The sequence below is a fragment of the Clarias gariepinus genome, chromosome 13 (genome assembly GCF_024256425.1).
Source record: "Clarias gariepinus isolate MV-2021 ecotype Netherlands chromosome 13, CGAR_prim_01v2, whole genome shotgun sequence".
Classification (NCBI taxonomy): domain Eukaryota; kingdom Metazoa; phylum Chordata; class Actinopteri; order Siluriformes; family Clariidae; genus Clarias; species Clarias gariepinus.
This window is the reverse complement of record NC_071112.1, coordinates 3,672,737-3,692,500: the sequence shown is the minus strand read 5'-3', so window position 1 is coordinate 3,692,500 and position 19,764 is coordinate 3,672,737. Positions and strand designations below refer to the sequence as shown.

Genomic DNA, 19,764 nt, shown 5'->3' with positions numbered 1-19,764 from the left:
CTTGCACTTGGTCATAAATCAGCGTCTGAATAGAAGAAGCGTTTGACAGCTGAAGCAGTTTGTCAGCCTCCATCACCTGCCTTTTTTTCCTCCTGCTTGCTTACTCCTTCTTTGTTCTTTGAATTTCTTTCTTCACACTCGTCAGTGAGCAAGATAAACGTTTTACATCCCTGTGTGCACACTTACAATAACGTGTGCTGGTGTACTATAGAGGTGCTCAAGCAGCCAGACGTCCCTTTACCCACTCCACCAGTTCCACTGTTCTTACTGACGCTCTGGCACACACTCTTTATACTCGTAATCCCTTCTTACGCTCTGACACGAGAGAACAGTACAGACTATGAGTGTAAAGAGAGAGTGCCAGATGGACCACGAGTATAAAGGGAGCGGCAGTAGAAGAGACTACGAGTATAAAAGAGAGAGTGTGTGTGTGTCAGAGCGGAAGTAGAAGGTACTGCAAACTTTTTTTATACTCATGGTCCGTATTCCGCTCTGGCACGCTCTCTTTATACTCTCTGCCGCTCTGGCAGCCTGCGTGGCATTGTAATGGCCCTAACAGGAATTTTTCTGTCATTGTCCCATTCTCAGGGAAGTAAAAACAAACACAATGTCAAGTGAGGAGCACGCATTTTCCACTTTCACAACCTGATCGGTCTGTTCATCAAGAGCTCGAGTTATGGAAGTGTTTTGTTTATTTCGGCTGCAAATGTTCGACATACTGGGGGGGAATAAAGATAAAGGTAAAAAGTGTTTGTTTTTGTACATTTTAATGTCTGCTTGAAACAATGCAGTACTTATGTAAGGTTATTGAACCTCCAGCCAATCAGAAATAATGTTTTCTAGGTTGACACTGTACATCATCAAACCAGTTTTGTGCACATGATGCCGTCCTTGAAGGTACCTGGGAAAGTTTGATCATTAATTCATACTAGTCTCTCTCTTTCTCTTTCTCTCTCTCTCTCTCTCTCTTTCTCTCTCTCTCTCTCTCTATCACTCTCCTCTATACCTGTCTCTCTCTGACGGCCATTAAAGTCTCGGAGTAATGAGAAAAGTCAGCCAGGCTTGAAGTACATTATACACTTGGGAGTTTGTAAGCCCTTATTCATTTTCTTCCTCTCTCTCTCTCTCTCTCTCTCTCTCTCTCAAGATAAGAGGTTTTCATCACGCCCAAAGGTCTACAGTTGGGTCACGATCCTCTAACTGAATGCCACTACGTATTATTTTTTTATCCTCGTTAACCCATTTGGGCTTTGATGTGGGGCGGAGTCATCTTAGAGTGGACCACGCCCCTCTGGTTCGTCATTAGTCAGGATGGATCAGCAGCGGTGCTGGTGTTTAAGGGGACTTGAGCAGAACCAGTGTTTTTCCTTTAATACCCAGCTGATGGTCGCCTGCACAGCTGGCCAGATGTGGGCTGCAGTTAGAGCGCTCCATCAGAGGGCATGCTGGGAAACAGGGTGAGGTTATTACAGGGCGATTTCCGTCTCCGCTGCTTTTATCGTGCTTTATTGTGAACAAGGTGCCCTTTAAGACCCTGACGCACATTCTGTCACACGTCTACGCTCACGTACGCTCACGTACGCTCACACACTGTCTCTCTCTCTCTCTCTCTCTCCTTTTCTCTCTGTCTTCAATTTTTAATCCCTTTTTGCTCTCTTTGCCTTTTTTCTCTCTTTAATTCTTTACTTTCTTTCTTTTTTCTCTCAATTTTCAATTAAATTTTTTCTCTCACCCCTTTTTTCTCCTCCCATCATCCTCTTTCCTTTTCTCTATCGCTTCCTGAATTCTCTTTACATTTTCTCCTTCCTTCCTTCTCTCTCACACTCCTTCTCTCAATCCTTTCCCTCTCGTTTCTTTTTCTCTCTCCTCCCCCTCTCTCCTTTTCATCCCTCCTTTCTCTTTCCTTAATTTATCTTTCTCAAATTCTTTCTTTTTCTACTTTTCTTTCTCTTCTTTCCATCTCCCTCGCTTTTTCTTCCCCCTTCTGTCTTTCCTTTTTTCTCTCTCTCTCTTTCTCTTCCTTCTCTTCTCCCCTTTTTCTCCATTCTTTCTCCTTTTCATCTCTCTCTTTTCTTTTTCAATTCTTTTTTCTATCTTCCTCAATTTTCAATTCTCTCTCTCTCCTCTCAAAGAACGTTAGAAACTCCTTATATTTTTAGAGGCCTTTTTCTTTCCTCCTGTACATTTCTTGTATTTCAAACTCCTCTGTTTGTGTGTGTGTGTGTGTGTGTGCGCGCACCAAATGGTGATTATTAAGCGCCTGTTTTTGGTTTATCAAAGGCGGGACTAACACGACCTTAGACTTGAGACTTATCTACATGTTGGATAGATAAACTGTTAAAACACACACACACACACAATCTCGCACCATTTCTTGCACTCGCTTACTCACACCCTCTTGCAAGCTCTCACTTTCTTACACACTCCCTTGAACTCTCTCTCACACTCCGACCTCTCGCACTCTGACACGCTCGAACTCTCGCACACGCGCATTCGCAAAAGCTTTCACGTTCACATAATTTATCCAGAATTATTTCTGAAGCTCCTCAGCTGGAGGAACCGGGCCACGTTCATCTCTCGGCAGAAACGATTGGATTGGGGCGGAGCTTGGTGCGCTGGCCGCCTCTGATTGGTCGAAAACTGACATTTTAAAAGCAGCATGCTGTTGAGCGTCTCAGCTGTGGTTTGTGTGTTTATTCGTTTACTTTGTTTGTAATGATAATTTCAGATACTTAAAGGTCATTGTGTGTGTGTGTGTGTGTGTGTGTGTGTGTGTGTGTGTGTTTGTGTGCACAGCTGGATTTAAAAAGCTATGTTTATGTTGATTTTTTTCTTCACTCCTCTTAATAAACATGAGATAAGGATCAACACACACACACACACACACACACACACACACACACACACACACACACGGTTTCACTAGTTTTCATCATACCATGACGGTATTAAATGAATAAATGAACCGATATTCTTTATTCGTTGTGCTGAATTGTAACGGTCCACCGCATTCTCACGTTCTCTCTCGAGCCGTTACTTAAATAAAGCGTTAAATAAATGTTATGTATTTATTGAATCATTATAATATATATAATATGTGATGAGTTTTTAGTTAGGTCTACATCTTTAGAATACACTCGCATTAGACCTAGGTGTAATTGAGCGGCTGGATGCATCTGGTGTGATATCGATTGCTGAGCAGCGTGTTCGTGTGTGTGTGTGTGTGTGTGGAAGAGAGTTGGTGATTCATGGAGCTCTGCCCTGGATTTGATGGTTTTATTGTTTAATTGAGCTGCTCCTGGCTCGAATCAGCCGCTGCGGTCCCAGTGCCGTCCAGATTACCGTCTCCGGACCCCAGGAGAGCGTTTCTCAAACCAGACCATCGGCTTTATCCAGCAATACACAGGCACCTGTACTTAAAAAGAGTAACGTAAGTGTGTGTTTATAAATATACATACACGCGCACATTATGAGGGTGAGTCAAAAATTATCCGCACTCTGGCTGTAGATTTTATTTTACTCGACTTTTAAACAAATACACATAATTTTTCGACATAATCTGTCAACACATAATCTTTCATGTTCTCTTGTTAAAAAGTAAATAAATAAAAATGTTTTAGGCTGAGCTGCGAGTCACGAATGCACCGCCGTCTTCACTTCTTCATCCTCGTAGTTCTGCTGTCAGTGGACCAGACGGATCAGGACTATAGGGAGGACGCTTAAACCCCTCAGAGTGTGGACAGTGTGGGCAGAGATCAAGACATTTCGCCTTTAATCCGAAGTTTAGGCTGTAGCTCCTGCGATAAGCGTCTCACTGTAACGAGCACCGTCGATTGTTGAACTTTTTTTTTTTTTTTTTTCTATGATGATGTTCCAATACTTCTGGTCCTTAAGAATCCCACAAAACTGTAAGCGTTAATGAATTTCCCAGCTGATGGTCGACTTTTGAAATTGTTGTTTCAACACCAGGTACACCATAGGGAAAGAAAAAACACAAAAAGTAAATAAATAAATCACTGCTCTTTATTTCATTCAAATCACAAGTGGGGCGTTTATTTTTGCTCGCACTGCATTTAGTTATAAATAAACTAATGTAACATGTTCACACCTGCACACGGTGACTGGAGAAAGACAGAATGCCGATGAGACAGTCACAGAAGTTTGAATATAACCGTCTACAGTCAGCCAAAAAAACATAAATACACACCTGAGGGAAAGAAAAACTTGTTTAAATACTTCAATACTATATTTATTGCTATATCAATATGTATTATATGTTGATGTATTTTATATTATTATTATATTATCATCATAATAGTATCATCATACTATAACATATAATATTTAAATATTTAAACCTTTGTTTTCTTTAAGTGTGCACACTTTTTTTTTTTTTTTTGGTTGACTTTGTATATATATTATTACAATTCTTAACAAATTTAGCAAATAATTCTTTATTACATATGATGCTGTGCTGCCTGCCTGCCATACAGAGCACCACCTGCAGGATTATAGAGGAACTGCATTATGTTAACTGCACCACCTCATTTGCTAAATACAATTTCATGCCCTTTTACAGTATGTAGTGTCCGTAACTTTTAAAAAGATTTTTTTTTTTTTACTTTAAATCTTTCAGTGATCTTAACTGTCATTTAGATGGAACTTGGCCAGGTTAGATTTCACATGAAAAGACGTAAACCTGAAGAAGTGTATTATTCTGAAATGCTAAATTGTTAAAACATTAAAACATGAATTCGACACGGTTACGGACACTACAGATTTTCTGCTTTTTAAGCTTTTACCAAAAAAACTATTTAAGCAACAATTTTGTATCAATGTTTGTATCAATACTCATAAAGAAATCTGAATAATTTGCATTTTAAATGATGATTGTTTGAAGCGAGACAGTATAATGCTGAAAAATGTCCATTTTTGGGGCTCATAACCTGTAAAACTATCTCTCGAAAATGACTGAAGTTAGCAACATGTCTCAAATGCCAACATATGTAAATTAAAAAGACGGGGAAAAAAATCAATTTAAAAATAATCAACGTCAGTGTGATGAAACATTAATCAACACATGAAAGAACTCAACCCCTCCCCTCCCGCCGCCCATTTCTAATAATAATAATAATAATAAAAATAAAAACAAGCAGCGACTGTAACATACGAGCGCCTGTACAGTACACGCGACTCGGACCAGATGTTAAGCTCAAGATTTTTTTTTTTTTTTTTTTAAGAACCCTTCTGATTTTTTTATTTTTTCCCTTTTTCTTCTGCCTGAGGGCGAAAACTCTGTGCGTTTGAGACTCTGGCAGGCCACCTGTCGGGTAAATTTGATCATTTTGCCCGTGAGTGGTAATAACAGCGGGCCAGAAGCACAGTCGAGTCTGATCTGATCTCCACACTGTGACGTGACGAGCAGCTGGAAGTGGCGACGTTTTATCCGATTTAGTGAACGTTAGACAATAAAGAGATAATTAAAAAATTTTTTTTTTTTTTGTAAGTGTATCCTGTCTCTTCCACTTTTTTTTTCTTTTTTTTTCTTTCTTTTAATTGCTGCTTTCTGTTGTTCAATCCGTCCTTCATACCGTCTCATTTCCAGCTCCTGAAACCCTCGGATGTTTCGAGACGCCACTGGTTTCATTTCTTCATTCATTCAGTCTTGACTAAGTGTGTATGAGTGTCTGCGAGAGTGTGTGAGAGAGTGTATCACACAGCCGTGTGTTGTCATGGTTACTCGGCTCTTCTGTATCGCTATGGTTACTCTAAAGCCGATTTTTTTTTTTTCCTTTCCCACCTCTCCGTCCTTTGCCTTTATACTGTACACTTCACTCATTCTGTCACTCACTCACGTCTGTCTTTCGATCCTTATTTTCTTTTTCTTGTTTTTCACCTGTTTGTGTTTTCACACTTTGTTCTCACGAGTGTTCAGTCACTCATGACCTTGTGGGATCTGCGCCGGCGAGCTCGGGCCAATCAGGAGCTGCCTGAGGCTCAGACACCGGATTCAGATTGGTACTATTTCTCTGCTTCTCTCTCTCTCCATCCTACAGTTTGACCTTTGACCCTGGCTGTGATGAGTGGAACACAGTGAAGTGGATCAATGATCCGTGTGTTTGAATTTTAACAAGCTTCCGACTCAACGCTCGTACAACAAGGCATTAAAAAACGATCAGCATGTGTCTGCAGCGCGTGTGTGTGTGTGTGTGTGTGTGTGTGTGTGTGTGTGTGTGTGCATACACTTGCATCTGCCTGCGTGTGCATGAATAATGCATGTGGAGCGCCGGGATTTCTCACACTTAACTCCTCGTTTCTGTTACTCTTAATCCAGGGATTTTTTTTTCTTTTATTTTATCGTGACATAACGATTCAGTGTGTGAGTGAATGTAATACAGTGTAGTATTGAAGAGGCCCAAGAGGAATCCCGCCATTTCAGAGGTGCAAACCACTCACACACACACACACACACACACACACACACACACACGCACATATGATCTGTGTAATCTGAAAGGCTGCATAACCCATTTGTGAATAGTTTTACCCTTCCCCAAGGTAATATCCAGGACTTACAGTACATGGCCAGGGAAAGTAAGGCTTAAAGCATCGGATTAAAACGTTGTATTGGTGCTAAAAGGTGTCTCACCTACTTTGGGTGAATATCCATAGTCATATACAGTATCACTATTTTGCATAAAACTTATCCAGATCCATGCTTCATTTTTTTTTGTAGATATACATAAACATTTATATTTTTATCAGATAAAAAGAAACACATTTGCTAAATACGTAGTGTCCGTAACCTTTAAAAAAAAATGTTTTACTTCAAATCTTTTAGTGACCTTAACTGTCATTCAGATGAAACTTGGCCAGGTTAGATTACACATGAAACAATATAAACCTGAAGAAGTGTATTATTGTAAAATGCTAAATTGTTAAGATATTGCAACATGAATTTGGCATGGTTACGGACACTACAGATTTTTTTTGTACAGAATGCTTTAATTTTAAGCAACAATTTTTACAGGTCATATGCTTCAAGAGGCTTAGACCAATTTCAGTATCAATACTCATAAAGAAAAATAAATAATTTGCATTTTAAAGGGTGATTGTTTGAAGCGAGACAGTATAACGCTGAAAAATCTCCATTTTTGGGGCTCATATAAACTCATCTCTCGAAAACGTCTGAAGTTAACAACGTAAAATTTTTCGGGAAGACAGATCAATCTCTTCCATATAGCATAAATGGAAGAAAGTTTCACATTGTCCTATTCTATTATACTGTGTGTATAACTTTAGGGAAGAGGCGGGGTAAGTAAGCGGGAGGGACAGGGTTTAGGGAAGCGTCACGGCAGGGGAGTGGAGACGCTTGGGGGAAGAGGAGGACAGCGGAGGAGTTATTGAAGGAGTGGTGGACATCGAGGGGAGAGGAGGGCGTGTCTGGTCTTGTCCAGATGTGTGCTGTGGGTTTCATGGAGTTTGTGTGAGGTGATGAGGAGCACAGCTGGAGTTATTCTGTTCATTTAAAGAAGAATAGAGAGGAGGAGTGAAACATTTAAACACATACTGTATATTAGACGCATTAAGACGCTCTTTGTCCTTCTCTCTCGCTCTCGCTCCTCTGTAGCTTGTCTCACTTCCTCTCACTTCCTGTCTGCGCTGATCTGTTTATATATATATACATACACCTGCTGTTTTACCCTCTAAGCCCTGCGGTGAGTTTTACTATCAGAGATTGACAGTAAAAAAATCTTTATCTTCATTTAATGAGTGCCTGCCCCCTTGTGGTCATCAGGGAAATTACATTTTTTCATTCATCAGCAATAGAAACTGGAGAGGGGGTGCATTCTGATAATAGAGCACAGAACAGATAAAGTGTGTGTGTGTGTGCGTGCAACAATGTCAGGCCTTCATTAAGTGCTATTACTCTTATGTACCACTTCATTTAACATTTATGCATATTCATGTATACACACACACACACACACACGCGCGTTTCTGACAACAAGATTTTTGGTTATGGACCTCAAACCTCTCACCATTTCGATATTGTTAAACTTGTTTCCTTAGTGTGTGTTTTTTGGGTTTAGCATACAGGGTACTTGATTCAGGGTTCAGGGTACCGGGTTCAGCATACAGGTCACTGGGTTCAGGGTACTAGGTTTAGGGTAATAGGTTCAGGGTAGTATTGTGTTGTATTGTGTTAAATGTTAAGAGCGCTGAGATCAGAGTCTTGGATACCAAGGTATGTAGTGTCCGTAACTTTAAAAAATATATATATTTTTTTACTTCAAATCTTACAATCATCTTAACTGTCATTCAGATGAAACTTGGCCAGCTTAGATTTCACATGAAAAGACGTAAACCTGAAGAGCTAAATTGTTAAAATATTGCAACATGAATTCGACACGGTTACGGACACTACAGATTTTTTGCTTTTTAAGTTTTTACCAACAACAACAACAAATTTTTAAAAAATTTAGGCAACAATTTCTGAGCCCTATGGTTACGGGTGCTGTAAGGTTTGGGACGAGGACACTGGGTTGGTTGGTGAGGTCTGAGCGAGCGTTTGGTTTATTACTGTTTATCTCCACTAATACCCTAAAAATTAACATAGCTGTGTGTGTGTGTGTGTGTTTGTGTGGTCACCGGGTGACTCGGCTCATGATTTGGAGTTTCCTTAGAAAGTTCTGGTATTTCTTTCCACCTCACTCACCCATCCTGTCTCTCTCTTCTCTTTTCCCCACACTCACACACACACACACACACACACATTCATCATTTATATTTGCATTTCCTCTTTTTTACCCACTGTGTGCGAGTGTGTGCGCGAGCTGCGAGTCCGTCATTAGCCCCTGTGTCAGCAGTGAGCTTGGACATGTGGAGACATATCTTCCGCACCAAACAGCGCGCGCTTCAGGCAAGTTTACTCCGCTCTGTCCATCCAGTTAGTACAGAGAGAGAGAGAGAGGGAAAGACGAGTGGAGTGAAACACTATGTATTTACAGACATGTCTGCTCTAGATTAGGAATTAGAAAGTTTGGGTGTGTGTGCTTGTGTGTGTAGGAAGTTCTAACGCCAGCTTATCAGAAATAGGCCAGGAAGCACCTGTAGCTGCGGTTTTTTTTTTTTTTTTGGACCCGGGAAGTTGTCACCTGTTTAATATTCACCACACCCCGTCTCGCTGATGAACAACACCATGAGCTCTTCAGCATGCGTAAGGTCACGTCAGCGGTAAAGCCCCAGCTAGCGTTTCACCTCGCGCAGCTTCTAAAAGGGGCAGGGGTGGTTAGCGTGTTCACGTTATCGTAGGTGGGGATGAGTATCATGAGAACGTTATAGTATCATGTCTACCTCTGAGCGTGGAGGTAGAACGATCATTTGCATCCATGATCGACTTGTTTAACGTGTATAACGGTCTCTTTTAAGGTTAGTCAAGTTGGGATTAATGGGATTAATTTAATTGAAGACTTTTACCTTATTACTTGTAGGTGTCCGGGGATTAGTAGGATGTTTTTATTTTATTTTGGGGATTGTTATTATTTGGTAGATGACTGTTGGTGTTTGTGGTGTTATTGGTTATTGGATATTTGTTAGGGATTAGTAGTTTTTTGTTTAGGTGGTGTTAGAATTAGGGATTAGTGGGGATTAATAATTAGTCTCAAGTCTTTTTTGGTAACTGTGGGTGTTAAATACATTCTAAATCAATACCTCTTGATGGAGGTTAGTTGGTTGTTGCTTTTGTGTTTGGGATCAGTGACGTTTGGGATTAGTGGTGTTTGGTAGTTGTGGAAAGAATGGAGTAATAGGTTTTGAGTTAGTAATTAGAGTGGATTTTAAGGATTAGTAGTTTTTTGTTTTGGTGATTAATGAGGATTGTTTCACATGTTACTTGGACTTTTATTTGCATCATTACTGATAGATCACAGGGATTAGTAGGATTTTTTTTTTATTAGCAATTTTAGGGTTTAGCAGTCTTTGGCTAGTGACTATTGGTGTCAGAGGTGTTTTGTATTTGGGAATAAAAAAGTTTTTCTCTTCCTGAGTGTTGATGTTAGGGATCAGTAGTTTTTGGTTTAGTTTCTGTTGATATAAGGATTAGTGTTGATTAGTGATTGCTAATCATTAACACTCTCAATATCCGTAGTGTTTGGTAGTTATGGAAATTACGGTTTAATAGGTTAATTTGAGTTAGTAATTAGTTTGGTTTCGGTGACTGATTAATTAGTAGTGTTGAGTGATTGTAGGTTTTAGGGATTATTTGTTTAGGCGAGATCATACAGTATCAGCATTATTACGAGTAGATGCTGGGGGGTTAGTAGGGTTTTAATTGATGATTGTGACTTTTAGTGATTAGTAGCTGTTGATGTTAAGAATTTGTAGTTTTTAGTTTAGTGGCTGTGGTTTGGATTAGTAAATGGGGTAAGTTTGATTAGGATTGTTATTAGGGGTTAGTGTTTTCTGGTTTAGTGAGTTTTAGTGAGACATATGGATCAGTGGTGTTTTATAACTGGGGATTTTAGGGACTAGTAGTTTTTTTTGGGTTTAGGTATTAGTGCTGTTTATTAATAGTGGATTTAATTGATAAATAGAGCAGGTTTTGGGTTAATTGTTGAAGTTAGGGGTTAGTATTTTTTGACTGATTGACTGGATATCCAGGATTAGGGGTGTTTGGCAAATGTTGATATTAAAGACGATGTTTAGCGGTTTTTGGTTTAGTTACTGTTGATGTTAAGGGTTAGTAGTGTTTTGTATTTGTGGGTTTTATAGATTAGTTTTTTTTTCAGTGACTGTTAGGGTCACTAACAGTAGTTTTGTAGTTTTTAATAGTTTTGTATTAAGTACTGTTGATGTTAGCGATAGTTAGTTTTTGCACTAGTGCCGCTAGATGTTCAGTATTTATAGCGTATGGACAGTGCATGCTATGGTTAGATGTTTTGTACGAATAGCTGATGGTGTTTGAGATTAATAGTTCTGCATCAGAATCAGTGAACGTTAGGGATTAGTAGTTCCTTTGATACTGTGTTTAAGGATTAATGATGTTCATATAAGTTACTGCTGATTTTCTATCAGTGATAAACGTGTTTCAATAATAGTTACTGGTTTAGTCACATAAATTTTTGAAACTGGTGTTTGATTTTTTAAACTGTTGCTGTAAGGGATTAGTACTGTAGTTTTGTTTATCTGAGGAGATGATATCTGGGAACTTAGCAAGTAAACGTTTGTGGGGTTTTTGTTGTTGTTTGTTGTTGTTGTTGTAGTCATTAGGGTTGTTTTATGTTTGTGTACAGTAAGTGTTCTCGAACAGCCGAGTGTGGTGTTTCATAAACAGGAAAGGTTTTTTTTTAAGTGATGATGATTATTATTACACTCTCACACATACGCACACTGCTGGAGAATGTCTTGTAGCTTGTTAGCTGACATTTTACTCGCAGCGTAACTTTAATTAAGCTTCGAGTGTTTTTATGTTTCAGTGAGAAGCGAACGCATGCGGCAGTGTTGAAATAACAGAAGAAACACAGGAAGCTCTACTTTGAGCAAGATTTGTCTCGTCACACCCCTCAGTTTTAGTAACGTGCTCTAAATGCTGAAATGGGGTTGGTATAAACCGAGCTGTACGCTGCACGCTTGGGCTTGAAAGCGCTCGGGTTTGAGCGGTCCGCTAGCCGACCGTCTAGTGCGTGATCGGCTCACTTTAAATTCGGCGCTGATTAACGCTTAAGGTTTGATTTTGTTGCACATGTTAATGATGATTTTCATGAATGAAACCACAGTATAAAGTGGACACGAACATGTTTCGCGTTAGTGTGATGCGGATTTCTTGTGCCCTTAAGTTTGAGACTTCCAGTAAGTGCGCTACATACTGTAGACACTAGTGTTAATTGCGTCAACGGAAATAAGAGACAAAAAAAACGATGTCATAATATCGGAGGGGAAACAGTGGGGCACACAATCACCACAACCCTGGAGAGACGCATCAAGGCATCCCATAATAATCACCCAGTTTTACAGCCTCTTTGTGGTTATTATGTTGCCACATGTTAACATTAATATGTTGTGATGTGTTTTATTTTATTTATTAGCTTAACCGATGCTGAACATGTTAGGCTAATAGGTTAGCGAAATGCTTGTGACTCATACAGTAGGAGCTACAACAGTCTAAGTGGGTAAATTCATATTAATAATAAAAATAATAATTAAAAAAAAAGTTATAAAGCACTATACTATTGTATTGTAGTTTAAAAATCATGGCCATTCAGCAGTTGTTGTGACGGTTAAAAGACACCTTTTAAATGTTAAGATAATTATTTTGTGAAAAACCTTTTTTTTAAAAAAAAGGGTTTTGGCTAGACTAGATGACTGTAGCGTTAATTAATAATAATCTTATTGCTAAAATGTTACGCTATCATTGGTTCCTCTGGCTATATCTAGACTCAAATGCTCAGACTTTTAGTCGATTTAGACAGTCACATTTAAGCCTAAAATTAAGAAATAGCTGCCAAAATGAACACTAATAGACTCGGGTTCAGGACGGGACACGGCTGCCGCTTGTGGTAGAGCGAGATCAGAAACTCTCAGACGTGTTGAAACGTTTTCATTCGTCTTTTGGTGAAAATAGGAAATAAGTGATGAGGCAATAGCGGTCAGTTCTCCTGCACATGGTGTGTGTGTGTGTGTGTGTGTGTGTGTGTGTGTCATCAAGTGAAATGACAAGACAAGTGTGTTGTCAGAATACAGAGGAGGATGTAGGAAGTGATTTTTTTTTTTCTGATGAGTGCAATTCTTCCTTTAGAAAGAATGTGACATCACGTGGGTGGAGAAGGAGTTTGCCAATATTGACAGGAAGGTAAGAACACGCCTACTGTACTGTATAATTTGTGTTTGTAAAGTGAGACATCTCTGAATTTCTATAAACTATATCGATAAAGTATTTACTTTTTTGAAAGTGATGGACGTAAAGGACGGGTGACTGTGAAGGTGATGTTACTTTTTTACCGCTACGAATCCAAAATTCGTTGTTGTTTTTCTTTATTGGTTGGCCGAGCTGGTACTTCTCACTACAAGAGAAAAAGTGCATGGTTAAAAAAAAAATATATATATACAGTATGCATGTTCTTTTTTTCCCCTACGTTATAGAACAAAACTGGATTTTAGGTTTTTTTTTTAAACTGTGAAATAACACACATGGTGTTGGGTAATTAAGTAACAACAGTAAAAGTCAGTTGTTATTTAAAGACGTGACGGTCAGCTGTTCTGGAGCAGTTCTTGCAAGAACAGTATTGTGTCGAGTGCGTTTGCGAAACCCATCGAGCTCCATCATCTGTTCATTGTATATTTTAAATGAACGTCTTCAGCGTTGCTTTACATCGTAGAAAGAAATAAAAAATCATTAGGAAAGACCATGGAGTTAGAGGGGGTGTCTAAACTTTTGAATGGTAGTGTAGGTTGTTTGTGGTGGGGTTTGAATCTTTGTTTTTTTTTTCTTTCTCTTCTGTAATGACAGAACGTTGTATCACGTTACAAAACTTCCCTGTTTTTGCCCCGAACACGAGCGACACGTAAATCTTGCCTGTTTAGCCGTAAATATTCTCGTGGTTATTTTTTCTAATCCCTATAAAAACATCACAACACAATAAATACATGTAGAACGTGACGATGCCCCAGAAACTACAACGGCGTAATGCGGTAAGCACCGGCGGGACGGACACTGAGGTCTTCTCGTCTGTGATAAACTCCGACATGAAGGTGTCCAGTGCACAAACGAGCAAAGCATTATGGGAAAGCTAGATTTATTCCACCTTCTCCTCCATCAGCCTCGCCGAAATTCGGAGCGGAGCCAAGGTTGTGGGTTTAAACACACTGCCTTCTTTTTCATTCTTCTTTCTTGTGTGTTTTATTCTTTCTCTCTCTCTCTCTCTCTCTCTCACTCACACTCTTCCTTCCTGTTCTACTTCCGCTCATATCTTTCACTTTTGGCAAGCATGCATAGTAATACACAAACCCTTGCACACACACACATACACACACACACCCTTAGGCCAAGCTGGCGCTCAGATGGCATTACAGCGGGCAGATCGAGGCGATGGAGAGACGCCCGGGCTAGCAGAGAGATGACGAGATGGAGGGAGAAAAAGACAAAAGGAAGTTCAGAGTGAGGCAGCTACTGAATCTCTACCTGTTCAGGAGGCAGCAGAATAAAGCGCTAGAGAAGGTCGCGAACGGCGCCTGTCCGAGAACCGAGACTAGCAGCATCAAAAGCTCGACAGCGTCCAGCACAGCATCCGCAAGTGAGCAGAGACAGTGGACGGTCAGTGAACACACACACACACACACACACACATGGAAACGTAACACAACTCCGGCGCTTTTAAGCCCTTTTTCCCTCCACCGGCTTCATCTTCAAACCTGAATTGTGGCGTGACTTTTTTCAACTAAAAATGAATCAACTGTAGAGGAAATGTGTGTGTGTGTGTGGGGGGGGGTTGTTCCTCCTCTTTAAAAAGTCTCACCATTGAGATGTGAAAGAAACCATAAAGGCTATTGTTAGAGCGCTTAAAAAAAAATACTAATAATAATCCCAGACTTTTTCTTTTTTTTTTTTTTTTAACGTTTTCTTACTTAAGTGGAAGGTTGATGTGTTATGCTTTGACAGCTCGTGTGTGTGTGTGTGTGTGTCAGCAGCAAGAGTGTGACAAGTGATGCAAGGCTTCGGTCAGAGTTTTCGCTGACATTTAAGTGATGAGTCAGCAGTTTAAACAGCTGCGACGCCACATTTCATGCTGGCACAAATCGCGACACACATCCAACCCGGTAGATCCAGTATATCCCGGACCACGGCGTTTTGGGTATCGGCGTACTGTACTAGCCACATCTCCCTGCTCTTGACTTGGCGGTCGATGTCGTCCCGCTGAAAGGTTTTGATTTGAGGTTTTGATTTACGGCGATACGGATGCGGTGTAGTTTTCTAATCGCCAAAAAAAAAAAAGGTTTTTATTAAACCTAATCAGGAACTTAGGAAGTTTGTTTATCGGTTCATTTAACAGTAACGGAACTCGATTAATGTCGGCAAACATACTTTTATTATTATGATCGTTTGTGCCATTATTTGTATTATATCGCTACCCTCGATACCTACAGTAAGTCTGAACACTTAAGGGTCTGTTCAATCGCTTTATATACACTGTATACAGTACCGGTCAAAAGTTTGGACACAAGTTTGGATGAATTTTTCTACATTCAATAGCGCACGTCGTTGGATAATTAAGCAACAACAGTCAGATGTTATATTAAGACGCACAAGTCAGCTGTTCTGGATCAGTTCTGGTGTGTCCGAACAATATACATGAATATATACTGTATGTTTTTGATGCATCATGTTCATAATAAGGATCCTGACTGTTTACTCTCAGTCGTTAAACACCTGATGTAGGACAAGAACCCCAGAGCACACCTGCTCCTTAATAACCTGCTCACTGAATACTTAATCTGAAGTCTCCGAGTGATTGTCGCTCTTCTCCTGACGCCGTATATCCAATCTTATGCGCCTCACTCGGGATCCGTTGCAGTACAGCTTTTTGAAAGAAGAATACACTCTGTTTTGCCCCAAATCGAAAAACGCTTTCACAAAAAAAGCTGGCTCGAAATATGAGTTGAACTTTTTCTTAAAACACATTTTATGAAATAGTAGAATTTCTTTTCCGCCAGGTATCGGCAGACTGACTACGGGGGACAGTCGTCTAGCCGTCACAGTTTGGCCCTTGTCACAGGAGCTGCAGTTACAATATCTCATTATAACGGCACCTAGAACTGGGTGTGACCTATTACCCAGCGGGTGAACCTTTTGTTCCTGACGTTGACGTGTAAGACCATTAGGTGCTTTTACAAGAGCCGGATTGTGATGAATGGACGACTGGTTCAAAAGTGCAGCTCTTGTGGGAGTCGTTCTTTAAAGAATACAGTCGTTATTAGTACTTAAACTCTAGATCTCGACCATGTGAGCGGTGATCTGTTGTTGTTGTTGTTGTTGTTGTTGTTTTTTTTAATGGCCAATATTTCACACATTCTGCCAGGGGATGTGAACTTACAAGATGAACTGTATATTAAAAAAAAATCTGAAAGAGCTTTAATGCCAAGTACGTTTGCACGTAGAAGGAATTTGTTTCCAGAGATGAAACCACCACACACACAAAACCAAAAATAAATCACTTTATCTCACCTTTATCATCTTCTTCTTTTTCTGTAATTAGCTTTGATTTCATTGGTAGGCGTTTCAACTTTAAGAGGCTGTTTTCTGTCTGAGCTTTAAAAAAAAATTGTAATAGTTTTTGTAATAACACTTACAGTAATTATGTGACTCTACACACACGTTTTTTTTTGTAGTCAAGGCCTGTTTTGTGTTTTTGTGTATAAAAAAAAAAAGAAGAAGAAAAACAAAAGCTGCTTTTGGGATCGAATGAAGAATTATAAATAATAAAAGCGTTATCTGTACGTACATGACCTGGAGTTTCAGTCGGCAGCGTTACTGACTCGTACTGTATCACCCGGTTTCAGGGTCCGATCCGGAGCTGGGGTCACCGTCTGTCGGTCATGTCCTCGGAATTGGGGAAGTGTTAGTGCCATGCTTTGCATAACATCACATCACATCACTTGGAGGCTTTTCTGAGAAGTTGAACTTTGAAACCTTGAACTTCTGAATGCTCTGATGGTTGCAATTTCGAAACCACATTCACACTATTAGAAGAATTGTTTCCCTTTTATGTTTTATGTTTTTAAACATGAAATTTCTCGAGATTTTTGTAAAAAGTCCAGCTTTGCAGATCTGATCAGACAAATAAAATAAAAAACACGTTCTAGCAGATGGACAGATAGATCAGAGAATGTGGTTCTGTATTGAGTGAGTGACTGATGCATAGTGTCTTATTGCCTATAGCTGTAATCTGCCTCACTCGTCTTTACCTTTAATCTTCTCTATTCGACTGTCACTTTTATATTACGCACAGGGTTTGCCTTTTTGTCTATGATACTCACTTTATTCTAAATTTAAATTATTGAACCTGCATTAAAAATCGAATTGAAACTTCTCTAAAGAAATGTGAAAAAAATTATGAAAGAGCATCTTCAGAGATCAGCTTGGTGAAGTTGCATGGAAAGGAATCAGGAGTAAAAAAAAAACAGAGCTAGTAAAAGTTAGAGCATTAAGCATTAGTTAAGGATTGATCAGCCGTGTGTCCGTAAGAAAACCACTTGTTAGTGAGACTCATCAGAAAAAACCCTTAAATTTGTTAGGAAGCAGAAAGACTGGACTTTGGAGCGATGGAAAAAGGTCATGTGACCTGATGAGTCCAGAGCGATGGGCGTGTCAGGGGAAGAAGAGAACCCCATGAAGCGATGCTCCCATCATGCAAAGTGTCCACTGTACAAGCCCCTGGAGACAGTGTTATGATCTGGGGTTGATCAGTTGCTCAGGTCTAGACATCAGCTGACGACCTGAATGCACTGAATGACCAGATTATCTTTAAGCACAACCACTCACATTCAACTCTCTCCTTTTTTTTTTAGGAAGATTTTTAGATTCATGTTTGTTTTCCAGTAGCGGATGTACCAACGTAACACATACGGTTTAGCAATGACGTAGCGTTTTTTTGTTTTGTTTTTGTTTTTGTGTGTGTGTGTTTTGTTTCTATGGCGACAAAGGAGACCACTGAAAACTCTCACCCTGAGCCGTGACGGTGACGAGGTGAAGCACGCGCCCTTGCTTCTTTAACATCTATCTGATTTTATTTATCCAGACGTCGGACCTACGAGTTCAGGGACCGTGAATTTTTTTAAATAACTGGAAAATCTGTGTCTCTGTGCTGTTTTTCATTTCAAATCAATCGTGGTTTATGTACGGACTAATGGTCAAATTATTGGTCACTCTCTCTCTCTCTCTCTCTCTCTCTCTCCACATCCTAATATTAAATGTATAGGAGAAGAAAAGAACGAGTTTGAATCTGTCGAGAAGACAGAAGACCCGTCCCTCACTGTAGACATTACTGTATCTGATATTTCTTCTGTTCAGTGTGATGTATTTTGAGCTGCGAGTTCCTGCTGTGGTTTTAATATCAGTAAACTGGTGGTGGGTTTTGTTTCCCATAACTGTTCTCTGAGGTGTGGTTCCTCTGCTTCTTTTTTCTCTACTCTTTCCTGATTGCGAGAGCCAATGTACACTGTAGAAAACACAGCTATCATTATTATTTTTATTGTTATTGTTCTTCTTGTTATTATTGTCGGTGGTGATTTCCTGACACTAGCGCCGAGACCTCAGGAGGCTTTAATAGCTCCATCAGAGCGTGTGAATACGGTAAAGTTCTTAGGTTCAATTATTTAGAGCTGTTGTGGTTTCATGGGGCAGAACCAGAAATCACACTGAACCTAGGGCGAGCCTTACAACACCTCTGTTTACATTTGTCGCAACCGTCACTTGGCATTTTTTAGAAAGCGCTGGTTGCTAGTCGCAAAAACAAATCGTTAACCCTTTAATTGGCAAGATTTATGGTTGGAGTCAAACAAAAATGTTGTAGATATGTGTAAACTAATCGAATAAATCAGTAAAAGGAACAAGTGTGGGAGAAACAAGCCCCAAAGACAAACACACACACACACACACACACATACGGTGGTGATTTTATCACACATGCGTGCTTGAGCTCCGTAGACCTTCATCAGCGACTAGAAAATGGAGGTTTGTTTTTCTAATTTAATCTTTAAAATATGTCGAGTCGAACTCAATTCAACAGTAGTAATTGTTTAAAGGGTACCTATCATGCAAGATTCACTTTTTTATAATTTTTTAAAGCGTTAAATTATTAAACGTCATCAAAGTATTAAATAAAAAAGAAATTGAAGCATTTCGTTGCTTTTCGTCCTTAAGAAAAAAAGCTGATTCGATTTCCCCCGTATTGTGACCTCATATAAGAAGCTGTTGCTCAGCTCTGCTGTTCTGTGGTGGGCGTGGCTCAGCAATACCTCATTCACTGTACACAGACCCTGTAATGGAGCTTTTGGAAGAAATAATGGAGGATTTCAGCTCGATGATTAATACACACCTCTGAGACCTGCGTTGGCTTATTAATCAAGAAGTAAAATATGGGACCTTTACGCATGTAGCATGTGGCTGAGAAATGGATGTTTTTTTACTTTACCCCATCTGTGTTTGTGTAGAACAAAAACTGCATTGTGTAAACACTAGAGATGGGGAATTCAGTCATGAATCGCGATTCTTTTGACTCCAATCGGTTGTTTTGGTTTTTTTTTGTCCAACTATTTTTACATTTATAACAGAGATGAGCCGGTCGATCAGCCAGAGACCAGAATTGTCTGGTTTTCAGTTTGATTAACCATGACCGGTGATCAGATTCAGATATAAAACCGTTCTGTTAAATTACCAAGCGCAGAAGCTTCCGAGTGGCGCAAAAATAGAGAAACGCATTTCTATACACCGCAAGGACTAGTTAGTCGAAAATCGCATGTGGATTCTAACAAGCTCGTAGCCACTCAACCCGCGCGCTCACTGTCGAGTTCCGTGACATTAGAGGCGTTTGAGGTGGTAAAACGTTGCTGTTTCTTTCTAATCCTACAGGTGGCGCCTTTTGAACTATTCACACGTTTTCATCCCGAATTATTTGCTACGGTTGTTAAGAAATTATAATTATGGCGGAGGACAGAGATACACGCTGCTCAGTTATAATGCATGACTAATTCTGATTAAACTCTAAGTTC

The 19,764-nt window shown here is 39.7% G+C and overlaps 1 protein-coding gene across 7 annotated transcripts in view; it reads left to right on the top strand.

Annotated features, from left to right (window-relative positions):
* Positions 1–19,764, top strand: part of rps6ka1 (ribosomal protein S6 kinase a, polypeptide 1) — an 87,801-nt gene that overhangs the window by 47,176 nt on the left and 20,861 nt on the right. The window contains exons 1-2 of one of the 7 annotated variants that reach the window (XM_053509417.1): positions 8,821–8,923; positions 12,797–12,850. The exons of 3 other annotated variants lie outside the window; for them this stretch is intronic. In XM_053509417.1, the coding sequence (XP_053365392.1) occupies positions 8,882–8,923; positions 12,797–12,850 (96 nt within the window). In that variant the 5' untranslated portion in view covers positions 8,821–8,881. Of the gene's footprint in view, positions 1–8,820; positions 8,924–9,175; positions 9,221–12,796; positions 12,851–13,984; positions 14,312–19,764 lie in introns of those variants that run through there. 3 more of the 7 variants (XM_053509418.1, XM_053509420.1, XM_053509414.1) reach the window with 3 other exon arrangements.